The sequence below is a fragment of the Drosophila obscura genome, unplaced genomic scaffold, assembly GCF_018151105.1.
Source record: "Drosophila obscura isolate BZ-5 IFL unplaced genomic scaffold, ASM1815110v1 contig_165, whole genome shotgun sequence".
Lineage (NCBI taxonomy): Eukaryota > Metazoa > Arthropoda > Insecta > Diptera > Drosophilidae > Drosophila > Drosophila obscura.
Window position 1 is genome coordinate 264,375 of NW_024542752.1, and position 14,004 is coordinate 278,378.

At 46.1% G+C, this 14,004-nt stretch overlaps 1 protein-coding gene across 1 annotated transcript in view; it reads left to right on the forward strand.

The window, feature by feature from the left end:
- LOC111070729 (high affinity cGMP-specific 3',5'-cyclic phosphodiesterase 9A) overlaps window positions 1–14,004 on the forward strand; it is a 44,952-nt gene continuing 30,948 nt past the window's right edge. The window contains 3 exon segments of the mRNA XM_041591974.1: window positions 1–1,147; window positions 1,149–2,164; window positions 2,270–2,956. Coding sequence (XP_041447908.1) covers window positions 855–1,147; window positions 1,149–2,164; window positions 2,270–2,956 — 1,996 coding nt within the window. The 5' untranslated portion in view covers window positions 1–854.

The following is a 14,004-nucleotide window of genomic DNA, read 5'->3' on the forward strand; positions in this document are numbered from 1 at the left end:
ATTTGTTAGCGTCAAACGGAATTGTTGCCAAACGGAAACGGAAGTGGCGCCACCCCAAAGCCCCAGCCACACAAAACCCATCCGCCCACCGACCGGTGACGGGAGACGGGATACCGGAGACCGTGGCGAAGAGTGGTAGAGGGAGAGGGAGAGAGGAGAGGCATATAACTGGCGAAGCAGACAAACAGTTGAATAATGCAAATTAAAATACAATAAAATGTAAAACACAACAGCAACAAGCTGGTGGAAAATAGCAAAGAAAAGCGCTAGAGTCACGCGAGTGGTGACTGGAGAGTGTGGAGTGGAGACTAGGAGGTGGAGAGCAGAGAGTAGCGAGTGGATGGTGTAAGAGGTTGACATGCCCAAAAAATGCGCGTGGCGGCAACTTTTCCACTGAATTGATTTGAGCAGCGGCAACCAGTGCGTATACGCAATACGCGATACGCGTTCTACGGTCTGTTCTGTTCCGTTCTGTTTACGCGGGAAATTTGCATAACTTTGCTGCCGTGGCATTAAAAACATCAAAAACAAATTGCAAGTAACAAAAGAAACGGCCATAAAAAGGCGCCAGCCTCATAAAAAATACAGAAAACGGCGGAAAAAAAACAGACTCAACGCAGAAAAGGAAGAGAGATCCTTAGTGCCAGCTCAAAATTAATTTATGCATCAGCAGCAGCAGTAGCAGCAAATCAAATACAAATACGGGAAAATATCAAGAAAAAAAAATTAATAACAATTAAAGCAGCGGACAGCAGCGAGAGTGTAAACGAGCGGGTGAGCGAGCGAGCCGCGCGGCAAACAGAGAACAAGAGAAAAAAAAAAAGGCAAAAAGGGTTCGCGAGGGTTGCCTATAAATGTACCAGGACAGCGGCTGCAGCAGCAGTAGCAGTCGACGTGGCAGCACCAGTGCAGCAGCAGCAGCAGCAGCAGCTGCAGCAGCAGCAGCAGCAGCAACAGGCGCTGCAGCAGGCGCTGCAACAGCAAACAGCAGCAGCGACGAGGAAACCCTCGAGACACTCACGATAATCACCACGACCATAACCGAGACCGAAATCAATGCGGCTGCCACCACGGCAACGGCCAAAGCGAAAACCACAACCACAACTGTCATAGCCACAACGACGGCAACGGCAACAACAGCCGCAGTGGGCAGCAACAGCTAAGGTTGCAACTGCTGCAACGAGCAGCGACATCGAGGACAGCAGCTTGGCGGAGAGCGAGAGCGAGGAGTGTCTTGAGTACATTGAGATCGATTGCCAGACGGCACAGGGATCATCCGGCAACAGCAACAGCAACAGCAGCACCAGCAGTGGCAGTGGCAGTGGCAATGCCGTGCTGCAACGTGGCAACAACCAGCAGCTCCAGCATCCACATCCGCATTCACATTCGCATCAGCAACAGTCAACAGCCGCCGCCGCCGCGTTAGGCGCCGATGTGCGGCTGCTGCGCAAGATCGGCTATATAGCATCGCGGGTCCGTGGCCTGTCCAAGTTTTACGGCGACTTTCATCTGGTCAATCCGTACAGCGCTCGTCGCCAGCGTCGCCAGCTGCAGGAGATCCTGCTGAAGCACTCGATCTTCGATCCGGGCAAAGAGCGCGAGCGCGCCCTGCTTTTGGCCGCTGCCGCAGTGGCCGTTGGGGCAGCTGTCCAGCAGACAGCAGCACCGCCGCTTGCGGGCAACAGCAGCAGCAGCAGCATCGAGGCGGCCAGCAGTCACAGTCAGAGTCGGAGTCGCAGTCGCAGCAGCGACCTCGAGGAGGAGGAGGAGCCCGAGGAGGAGTCGTCACCAAACGAGGATCCGTTGGAGCAGCCTGAGGTTACAGCCACCACGCCAGCAGGAACAGGAACAACAGCAACAGCAACCACAACAACAACAACAACTACAACCACGACAACCACTGTGCGTCGCAAGTCCTCGAGCAGCTCGACGTTTAGCGGCGCGGCAGCCACTGTTTCCGGTTCCGTGTCCATTTCGGCCTCCGCCTCGCAGTCGTTCGCCTCGACCAGCACCCCCATCAATCTGCTGGAGGAGCTGCTGATCCAGTTCTACGAGGACCAGGACCAGCATCGCTGCAAGCTGACCGTCATTCGGCACCAGCGTGCCTGCAACTCCCCGGACACCACCAACAACAACTGCAACAACATCTCCAACAACAACAACAACACCACCACCACCACCACCACCACCATCAACACCCCCAATACCAATACCAATACCAACACCGGTCTGGCCCTCACAATGTCCACGTCCATGTCGAACATGCCAGTGAGCAGCCCGGACAACCAGCTGCCCGGCAGCTCCACCAGCCAGGCGTTCGGGGCGGCCACAAGCGGCGCCGCCTCCTACTTGCAGCCCACCAGCCTGCCCGACGGCAGCGACAATCCCCGCCGGCGGCGTGCCAGCGACTGCTCGGCGGTGCAGGCCGCCCAGGCGGCGCTCTCCAATCAGCTGCACTGCATCACGCTGAAGAACAACAACTGTGCCACGGCCACGGGGAAGCTGCCGTTCCATCGCGGCAGCTGCGGCGCCGCCGGGGAGCATCTGCTCGCGGCCAACTCGATCGCCAATCGAGCCACCATCATTCTGAGCAAATCCTGCAGCAATGTGGATGGCGATGCCCACGGCTTGGGCATGGGCATTGGTGTGGGCGTCGGTGTCGGCGTTGGCGTCGGTGTTGGCGTGGGAGTCACCAATCAGATGCGCGCCAGTGCCACGGACATCGAGTCGAATACCCTGAACGGGGCCCAGGGCGCCATGGCCACCATTGCCGCGGCGGCAGCCTCAAACAATGGCAACGGCAACGGCAATGGCAACGGCAACGGCAACAACGAGTACAGCATTCTACAACTGAACAACACGATCATCCAGTGTCACTTCAACGATGACGATTTCCGCGCCCTGGTCAAGGATCTCAAGCGCAAGGTCGAGTACACTGAGCGCATGAATTGGTTATGTGAGTAGCAAAACATTCATTTTCTTTTCATCCTTTGACCAAACGAATTCCCCGTTGTCTGAGCCCAATTTTGACTGTTGTTTAATTGATTTTCATTCGCTTGTAAAATCATTAAAATTCGAACACTTGGCTGTGCTCTGGCTCCGATGCAATGCAATTATCCAGCGTATCAGATCGAATCGTGTGACACACGAAACCAATCAAATCAAATGAAATCAATCCAATCCAATCCAAGCCAAGCCAAGCCAAATCAATTCCATTCAATTCAATCCAATCGAATGCAATCGAATCCATTGCCATAGCGATAGCGATAGCGAATGGTGCTAATCCATTTTAATGTCAATTACCTGCATAGCTCAAAAATTGATTTGATTTGATTGATTTGGTGGCTTGCCGCCAGTGGAGTGAAACAATCCGTATCGACTGATGCCAAATTCGGAACTTAATTTGAGCATAATACAGGTCTCCTACATATGTACGTGGGTGTATTACATTATTTGGTTGGATTGCCTCGTATCAAAGCGAAAGGGGCCTGGGCCAGGGCCAACATTCTCATCTCCCATTTGAAGGATAATTGATGGTCTGTAGAGTGCCCGTGCCTCCCCACCCCACTCACCGCGCGTATGTACCCTTTTGTTGCCGTTGCTCTCTGCTGTGTGTACGTAATTGCCTCAAATGAGGCATGAGCAACAGCAACAGAAAATGGATGCATGAATGGATGATTCGATGATTCGAGTTGTAACTACAATGAAATGGAAAAATCATTTCAAAATGCAACACAAAATGCCACATTTTCTGTTGCTGTTTCCATTTCTATTTCTGTTACTCCTTTTTTGTTACGGGGGTTGGAGAAGGTGTGAGTGTGAGTGCTGCCACTCCATGGCTGGGAAATATATTATTCAATTCGAGCATAACTGCCTGCACACAGCACACAGGCAGGACCTGGGACCTGGCCAATATAAATTCTGTTAAAAACCAAATGAATATCATATGAAGAAGAGGCATTCACAGGACGAGAGCGAGATTACAATTTGATTAGTTTTCCTTTCTTCGCTTAATTCCTGTACAGCAATATCAGAATTCAGGATTACGATAAATAAAAGCGAATATCCGTCAGTAAAATAAATTCGCAAACAAAATGGCAAACGATGCACACAGATGGAGATACTCAAGAACTACTTCAGACTGTCCATCGGTCTGCATGTCTTTCTGTCTTTCTGTCCCGACTGTCCTGCCTCTGTCCTTCTGACTGGGGTTGGGTGTCTAGCTGGGGGGAGGCAAGCGCTTCAAGGACGTGCCGCAAATATAATAAAAGCAACGAGAACGGCAAGGACCATGCCATGCAACTTCTCCAGCTCATCAAAAGTTTTTTTTTTTTATTTTTTATTTTTGACTTTCTGGTTCACTCAGCTTCGGCTCCGGTGGGTGGCGGGTGGGGGGGATGGTGTCTCGATTGCTTCGACGCTTTTGGCCCTTTACGGCAGTACGCCCTTTATGTGTACCGTGTGTCCAGCCAAGGAGAGGACAGCACAGCACAGCACAGCACAGCACAGCACTGCACAGACTATGGTACAAGAGCGATCACAACTTTGTTGAATGGCATTAAAAAGTTGTCTTTGTATCGACGCCAGGCGCTCGGCCATGTTTCCTTGCCCTTTTTCGACCATCTCTCTCTCACTCTCCTGCTCTCTCTCCTTCTTTCTCTCTTCTTTTTTTTTTTTGATTTCTCCCTTTGCTCTTTTTACTATTCGTTTCTTTTTGTTTTTTCCTTTTTCCCTGACATATTTTTCTTGCACATCGCTTAGCATACTCCCGCATAAAAGCAGTCGCTGTCTCTATGGGTCCTGTCTTTCTGGCATTTTTCCACACTGTCGCATTTCAAGCATTTCAATTAAATTTTTGCCCGCCAACAATGTGTTGCCAGCATTCGGGATGCCAGTTGCCAGTCGCCAGTTGCCAGTTGCCTGTTGATTGCCTTCCATTCAATTGCTTACTAGGATTCCTGATGCTCTTCGCACTCGTCCGCTGCCATCGCTGATTTTACCCCCACAGATTTCCTCTTTAATCTCCCGAGCTGTTTACGTGCCTCGGCTGATTGCTCCTGTCTGTGTGTGTGTGTGTGTGTGTGTGCGGTGTTCATCCTGGCCATCATCTGAAGATTACAATTCCCAATATCCGCTGGCTCTGCTAATTCCCGCGTTCCGTTTGGCATATTTGATGGTCTCGATGGATAAATCTTTTGCCCTGCTGGAAATTAACTCACGAATAAGTCACCTGCTTGGAAAACTTAAAGCCATTGCAATGGATTGAAGTACCTGTTGCAACATTGTACATCAATCGTATAAATACATTGCCCTTTTTATGCCAATTTTCCTACGTGTACAACACTATGTAACCATTTTTCACTGAAAGTAGCAAAAAAAAAAAAACAAAAATTCCTTGATTTTCATTTTAGTTTTTTTTTTTGGCATTTTTTTAGGCTTTTGATTGGACTTGGACTTCGCTTAGGATTTTATTTTTCTACGACTCGTGCTCGTAAATCACATATACCTACTCGAAATCAGAGACAGTGGCAGGTCGCTAAGGGTGAGAGTGGGTTCTGGTTTTCTGGTTGAGTTTGGGGGAGGGCGGGCGTCAAAGGCCAGAAAACATAAATTGCCAGAGCATTTGAAAAAGAGCCACAAAACGCAAAATGGCCATAAATTCAAAAACCTAAATGGCTTTGGCAATACAGCAACAAAGAAGCCAAGACGAACAAATGCGAACCAACCAGGAAGAGAATGCCACCAAAGTCAGTCAGTCAGTCGGGCAGGCAGGCAGAATAAGCGAACATAATACAAATGACATATAACAAGAGTAAAGAAATATGTTTGGAAATCTACTCGAGACAGCAGCCAAAAAAAGTAAAAGAAAAAAAAGAAGCACCGACCGACGATATCAGCCGTATCAGAGCCGAAAGAGGCACTTAGGGCCCGGGATAAGCGACAAAAGGGACGCGCGAAAGATGTGACAAAAGGGAATGGGAATGAGACGGGAACTTGGCAGAGTGGGTATTACTGGGGGAAATGCTGGATCCAGCAAAAATCTAATAATACTAAAATACTTTATTGTTCAGTTAACAATTCAATTGTTTCACTTAACAAGAGAGTTGGCCCAGCCGCAAAAGGAGCCAACAGCGACAGACAATGTCTGTAAGGGAGTGGCAGTGGCAGTGTGTATATATGTTTGCAATACATATGTATATCTTGATCTGTATATAATAGAGAGACAGAGAGAGATAGAGAGAGAGAGACTGAGGGAGAGAGGTATAAAAAGTAAGCTGCCACAAACGAACATTAAGTGATAAAGTGTTTGGCAAATCAAAACGAACTACTGGCCAAGGACAAAGGGGCCCAGTCCACAGTGCCCTGTCCACAGTCCACAGTCCCCATCCCCTATCCCCCCCGTCTGTCCCTTCAAGCAGTGTAAGCAGCATTACCGTGTGAGTTTAAGGGTCTGCAGATAAAATCGAATTTCCAAACCCGATGATGTGCACTTCTCGTCCACTGCAGTGCACTTCTCTCTTATACAGACACAGTTTTTGCGAAATGTTCTTAATTTTCATCAGAGAAATGGCTTCATCTCAGTCTCTCTCTCGCTCTCGCTCTCCCTCTCTTCCTCTTTTTCTGTTGCGTTTCCAGTGTCCTTTGAGGGCAACAAATATTTATCAACTATTCTCAATGGATAGAATGTCACAGGAGTCTTCTGGAGTCATTTTATGTCATTTAATTTCAGTTCACTTGAATTTCTTCATTTCATTTCATTCGCTTCATTGCATTTTACAGCATTTCATTCTGCTGTGTTTGCTCGGTTCTTGTGGCACGTTGTATGCGCGCTGCCACGCTGCCACGCTGCACGTTGCACACACTCTCTCTCTCTCGCTCTATCGCTCCTTTTTTCTCTCTCTCTCCATATATATGCTAATGAGTAGAGGTCGGAGCACTAATTGAAATTTTTGTGCCACGGCAAAACAAATTTTGTGGCGCCCTGAAACTTTTTTATTCATCCTCTACTTTTTTGTGTGTGTTTTTGTTTTGTTGTTTTGTTGTTCCTTGAGTCATTAATTATAATATTCCGCTTGTCGTCAAGCGGGGAGTGTGGCATGGCATGGCAGAGGGGACAGCGGAACAGCGTGGGGTTTGTGGCAAGGTAAAAGGGCGGTGGTGAGAGGCACGCTTATTGCCAAATTAAAATGCACGCAAGAAGACAACTTTTTCGGGTCAGAGTGGGCCATGGGGACCATGCCATGTCGTGTAAGTCTCAAAAGAAAACAGCGACAAGTAGCAGGAGGTGCCACAAAGGGAGGGAGAACGAGAGAGTGGGAGTGGGAGTGGGAGTGAGAGTGGGAGAGAGGAGTGGCTGAGAGTAGTGGGAGTGAAGTGGCGAAAGGGGCGCAGCAGGGGAGTTTTGCTTGTGGCGGCTGCAGCTAGTGCACTTCGTGTCAAAGTGTGCACACAGCATGTGGCCAAAATGAAGCAGGAGCACCAACAGCAGCCGCAGGAGCGGGAGCAGGAGCAGGAGCGGAAGGAGCATCAGCAACATGAACCCCAATGAGTGTCGTCTTGTATCTGACAGATACTCGTACCGCAGCTACCCCGGGTCACCTCCACAACCCACCAAATCCGACACAGATACTCGACAAGGAGGGAATTTTATTAAAACGCTGTCAAGATGAAGATAGAAATAAGCAGCAGGGATATAACTAAAATTATATGATATCTACTTTTTGCTCAACCTTCTATCTGCTGTCTGTCTCCTGTCTCCTGTCTCCTGTCTCCAGCATCCTGCCACCCTGGAGTCTCTCAGAGTGCCAGGCCACTCTGCTGGCTATGCAAACGACCCCAAAAGGAGGCTACACTTCTGCGTTGAATCCAATGGTGTGGGGAGCATGAAAGATTATGTATATGCACTATGAAGTACAGCTCATTCTACTGCACTATGGCCCACTTTTTTCGCATGCAAACGACCCCATTAAGTGGCAAAACCTTTTGAGTAGACTTTAAATCAGTGAAACCCAGAGATGGCCTTCACTTTAGCTATAAATAAATATTTAATACGATTTAATATATTTATGGTTTATGGTTTCTATACCCAGTATATTCCTGTGTGATTCTCTTTTGGTATATATTTATATTCAGTTATTCAGATGCGTAACTTTTAGCTCATCTTAATCGTTCGGTACAAAACAGTTAGTTATCTTATGTTTCGATACTGCTATCGGCAAGACTCTGCAAGCGATATTGCCTGCTGCCATCACTGGCACAGCAGCAGCGTGGAAGCGTAGAAGCGTAGTTGCGTCTCCTGGCTGCCAGCCAAGTTCTGGCTACACTTGCAACACGGCTATGTGGGTTGACAAGAGTGCCACAGGCGGATGGGGCTGGGGCTGGGGCTGCGTATCGCTCGCTCTTTAGGCAGCAGACAAGCGAACAACTTGTCTAAGCTCGAACGAAAAGCGACAACCGGAACAGGACCAGAAATAGTAACAGTAACAGCAAACAGCAACGGCAACCGCAACGAACAAGGCGAATAAAAAGCAAAGTTTGTTTGTTTTTTTCGGCAGCCACTGCAAAGTTGTTGCATTATTTGTGCGGCTGTGTGTGTGGGAGGGGAGCCGAGGGATCGTGCAACAACTTGCACGAGTCATTGAAGCTGCAAGAACACACAGACATGACAGACACTCCTGTAGGACAGCTGCCGTCTGAGTTGTCTATTAAGCGCATTAGCTTGCCGCTCTTCGAACCTCTTCTGTCTCCGTCTGTTCCCCATCACTCTCTGTAGCTCTGTATCGCTGCCTCTGTCTCGCCGCAGTGCGGGTGTGGGAAATGGCAATGCTGACAGATTGACAGACAAGTCGGATGAGATTATTGGTAGTAACCAGCTTGCTAATGCCGCAGCGGGGGTGTCTCTCTGTGTGTGTGTGTGTGGGTGGAGGCAATCAGGTGGATGATGACAGCAAATATCATAATGGAAGCAATCCACCCACGCCCCCACCGTCCCTCCCAATCCTATCGACTAGAAAATCCTGACTTTTTAAATGCCATCAATCATGTTTCAATTTGTTTCGAGCTCACAAATCGTTCCAATCGAATTTAGCTCCGAAGTGCAATTGAAATTCGTTTAGATGGCAGTAAAAGTCCATTAAATCATCATTTATCGGATTACATATCAGGCTGTACAATTACAAATAACAAATCAATCGAAATGGCATTTTCTTTTGGAATTTCAATATTTTAATTAAATGTAAATAGGAATCTCACACAACAAAAGGAGCCAAAACATTGCCCGTAAGACTATATAATATATATGATTAGAGCAGCATAAACATGAGCTATCAAAATTGAGTTCTAAATTATTGGCACAAAGAGACAATAGCTGAACAATCAATGAATGCAATAATCTCCCCCTCTCTCACTCTATCCGACTCTCTTTCCGTTATGCAAATGTCACGAATTAATACTGCAGCTTCAGTATCGAATCAAATTTGTATCGCTCCAAAGTGAAATGGCAAGGGATGAACTCTGCGACTCTGGGGTCCGTCCTGGGCTGCTGAGGTTTCGTCTGCTCTGGTTTCCGTTTCTTTGACCCACTTAGGGGCGAGCGTATCAAATGAAGTGCCACATATATCATATACACATGTGTGCGGGCCTTGTATAAGCAATCGTTTTAATGAGCAATAAAGTGTTGCATACTTAAGAGGGCAAGCGTGGGAATTTCGGCGGCTGCGTCAGAAAGCAACACCAGCAGCCACAAGAAACCAGAAAAAACACGGAACAAAAAAAATATGACAAAAAAAAACTAGAGCACACATACGCCTACACACACACACACACCCACACATAGGGGGGAAATCAAGGGTCTTTGTGCGCTTGAAGCTCTTAACTTGCCACAGCAACAAAGTATCCTTTCAGCACAGAGCAAAGCTAAAGCTAAGAAGGAGTAGGCAGATAAAACTTGAGAGAGAGAGAGAGACGGGGCAAATAAATCCAGCAAGACAGGCAGAAAGATACAATTCTTAGTGCAGAAAATGTACATTGCTTGACTTTTGACTAAACAGAAATTCAACTCGAATCGCTTCTGAAAAATAATCAAATTTTTTGAAGGCCAAGGCCATTCCTCGAACGGAAAGCTTAAACTAAAGAGCGAAGTGGAGAGCAGCACAAAGCAAAGATAAACAGATAGCCAGCGTGGGGACGCACTGACAGAGGAAAATGAGCACCATAATTTTCTGGGGAGGCATGAAACAAAATATACCATAATTTTCAGTGAAATTATGTGCCAATAAATGCCAGTGCAAAGCACAAGGAGCACAAGGCCCAGCCCAGATGCAGACACAATTATTCCAATTTTCATTGGCATAGAATTACTGCAGCAACATGAACAGGAATTTTACACCTAGACAAGCTGCAACCGGGCAACCGGTCATACGGGCATCCGAGCATCCAAGCATCCGAATTCACTGTATTTGCATTAATGCTACCTTCTTTGCCTTTGCCTTTGTGTAACAGGAACTTTCGCCTCTGATGCCTGTAATGAAAGCTGTCCGTTCTCTTCGATCACGAATCCGTTGCTTCGTTTGCTCTATCATTTAGTTGCAACTAAATGCTGCCACCCAAGCATGCACAAAACACACACAGACACGCACACACACAGATGGATAAGCTAGCTTGTTTTACCCGGACTAAAGTCCTCACTTTTCATCCAAATGATTTAGTTGATGAGGATGGGGACGTGGATGCGAGATGCGAGATTCTCGCTAGATTAGTGCGCATTTTCATATATAAAGTGCAATTAAAACTTTTGTCACTGTCCCACAGACGCACATTCCGTCACAGTCTCCTCCGCAGTGAATTTTAGTCGGAATGCGTGTGTGTTTTAATTATACTACTCTCAAAGTCAATTTCACTTTTAATGACAGTTTCAATAGCGGTTCTGGTTTCGGTTTTGGGTTTTGGGTTTTAGGTTTTGGTTTCAACTTTACTTTTATTTTATGATTATTTTATGTTTCCATGACATTTTCGCCGCTAAAAAAATACTCGCAGTTTCAGTCGCGGTTTCATTTTCATAATTTGCTGGAATTATAAATTTAAGGACCTACACTTCCCAGATTATTCCCGTCTAAATTTATACTTTCTTTTGCACATCCTTTAATTTGCTTTCAATGCATAATTTTCAATAGCCACTAAAATAGATGATTTAAAATCAGTGGAATTTTTTTTTAAAGTTATTTTGAATTTTAAAAAAGAAATCAGTTATTATTATATTGTTTTTTTTTTTTTTTTTTTGTATTAAAAGTCTTAATTTATTATTAGTATTAAATATTAAATGATTTCAAAATGTAATATCTCAGAAAAGAAGTTAGAGTAGGCCTGCATCAAAAGGAAAAATTGAATTTTTGTCGGCATGTGATTACCTATTGAGGGAGGGGCTCTCCTCTGCAATTACCATCTGGCTATTTTAATATTTTTTTCGCCATAATATGCGCAAAGTGAGTATTTATGTTATGTGCACACGTCTCTGCCTCTGCTGCGACCAAACATACACACATACATACGCGCACGAATATTCCTGCCTCTCAAACAGAGAGACAGCGAGAGAGTGCTGTGTCATTGGGATCCTTTTTCCCATCTCCACCACCATCTCCACCGTTCACCTGCCACATTTCTCATGGCTCATACGCCAACAATTTTATTTATTATCATTTCGTTGTTCTTTTTTCTTGTTTTTGTATTTTTTTTTTTGTTCTTTTGGCTATTATTTTATTCATAAACACACACACATCCACACTCTCGTGATGTATTGTTGTTGCTGCTGTAATTTATACGTGCTGTTCATTTTATACCGATTTAAGGCAATGCAAAATATTCCTTATTTAATCAGCTGCTGCTGATGATATCTACTGATGCAAGTATACTTAGACTTACCAGTAAAACGGGCTCTCAGTGCTGCTGAATATCATCTAACGATGTGCTGCCAGCCCTTTTTGTATCTTCTTTTTATTTGGGTTGATCAACTTCAACGCTCAAAAAAGCTCTTCAGCAACACTGTCCCAGCATGTGGCTGGTGAATGGGATGGATTTCCAGCACTGGGGCTGGGGACTGGGGCTGGGGCACTTTTTTGTGCCATTTATTTTAATTACCATTGCGGCGATGTCCTGGCAACCAAGCAAACGAATCGTCTCCACTCAGGCGGTGGTCGTGTCTCCTTCCCGGGGCCACAGGTGAAATGTGAAATGAAATTCACACAAAAAACAGGCAGCAATGGAAAAAACGGAATCTTAAACAAATAAAATGAAAGCTAAGCAGACCAGAAACAGCAGCAGCAGCAGCAGCAGCAGCAGCACCAGCAGCAGCAGAAGCAATAAAGCAAAGCCGCAATAAAAGTTGAAATTTTTCATCTGGATTTTCCATTTTCCGCATCTTCCATCTTCCAACGTTGTTCCGTTGCTGCCCCGTTGTTGCCTAGGCAAATGTAAATAATTAAAAGCACACGGCTATTCATATTCGCAGGACTGGGTACGTATTCGGGGGGCCTCCACAGTGGTCAGGGTGACACAACCAACAACACAGCCTGATGGCCTCCTGATGGAGAAACGAAATAAAAAACGAAACGAAAGCAGTTGCTGACAACAATTCTTACATTGATATCAATCAAAACGGAAAAAGGATTAGGGACTGAGAGACGGATTGACGGATTGATGGAGAGACGGTGACACGGAGGGAGGGCGAGTGCAAATTTGCATATTTGCCATACACTTTTGCGGTGAAACTTTTCCGCCAGCTGCCAATTGCCAGTTTTCCCCATTTGCCTTTTACCTTTTGTCTCCGGCCCAGGCATTCACATTCGCAGGTAGACTCCTCCCCCCCAAACCCCAAACGCAGATCCCGTTAAACACTTTGAAGATGTCAACGGCAAAAATTGTTTGCGGTTTCAGGGGAGGCTTCGACTCCGTCACCAGCTTCAGCTTCAGCTCTTCGCGCATCCTCTTGCCACGAATGGTTTTGAATTTCAATTTTGCTCGCTCGCAAGGACACCTCCGCCCGTTCACCTGGGGCCCCGTCCCGTCTCGTCCCATCCCGTCTCGCAGCCAATAAAATCGTTTTAGTATATTAATTAAAAGCTCTGGGTAAATACAGCACCTCAGCCGTGGCTTTTGCGCCGCACTTTCGCCCCCCAGTCAACATGAACGTGGCTCGCAGCTGTCGCGGACAGCAAATTGGATGGCTACCCGCTCGGCGAATGGCTGCGCAAATTATTCAAGCCAGATGCAGAAGAGGCAAAAATCCAGTGGAAGCAGCAAGAAGAAAGAATGGATGTAGGTGGGTAGAAGTGTGGGAAAGAGTTGAGGGCAGACAATAGATAGAGGAGCAGGAAGATGGAGAAGCATTCAATAAGAGCACCATTTGGAGGCAGTTCTGTTCATAGCTTTATTGGAAAAGAGACACCTGAGGGTAGGCAAAAGGAAACCAGTTAAAAAAATAAACAGAAGTTGGAAAAAAAAACCCCAACAAAATAGGAGCAAGGAAAATAGATATAAATAGTTTTATCACATACACAAAGGACTAGAAATACAAACACACACACAAATCAAAAACAGAACGATTTAGAGGCAGTTCAGGTTCTGGTTCTGTTGAAATCTTAATTGGAGAGGAGTTACCCGAGGGAAGGGAGAGAAAGATAAAGATGTGGAACCAGAAGTAGATGTCTATGTAGATCAAAATGTATACAACAAATATTTTAAGGAAAAAAACAACCATTCGACATGGATAAAGGACTTGCAGTTGGCAATCAAAGTTTGCCAGCTCTCGTATCTATAGAGAAGAGGAAGCTGGGAAGACAGTCTCGACTTAAGCTGCCTGCTAATGCACACATATAATACGTGTAATAACCAATCGAAATATAGAATAGAAATTGTATCAAAATATGGAAATAGATCTACCTTCCATTTGGTTTCCTACTCCCTCATCTCTTTTAAGAGCTTTCACTGTTCTCCTTGGGCTAAGGCCCTATC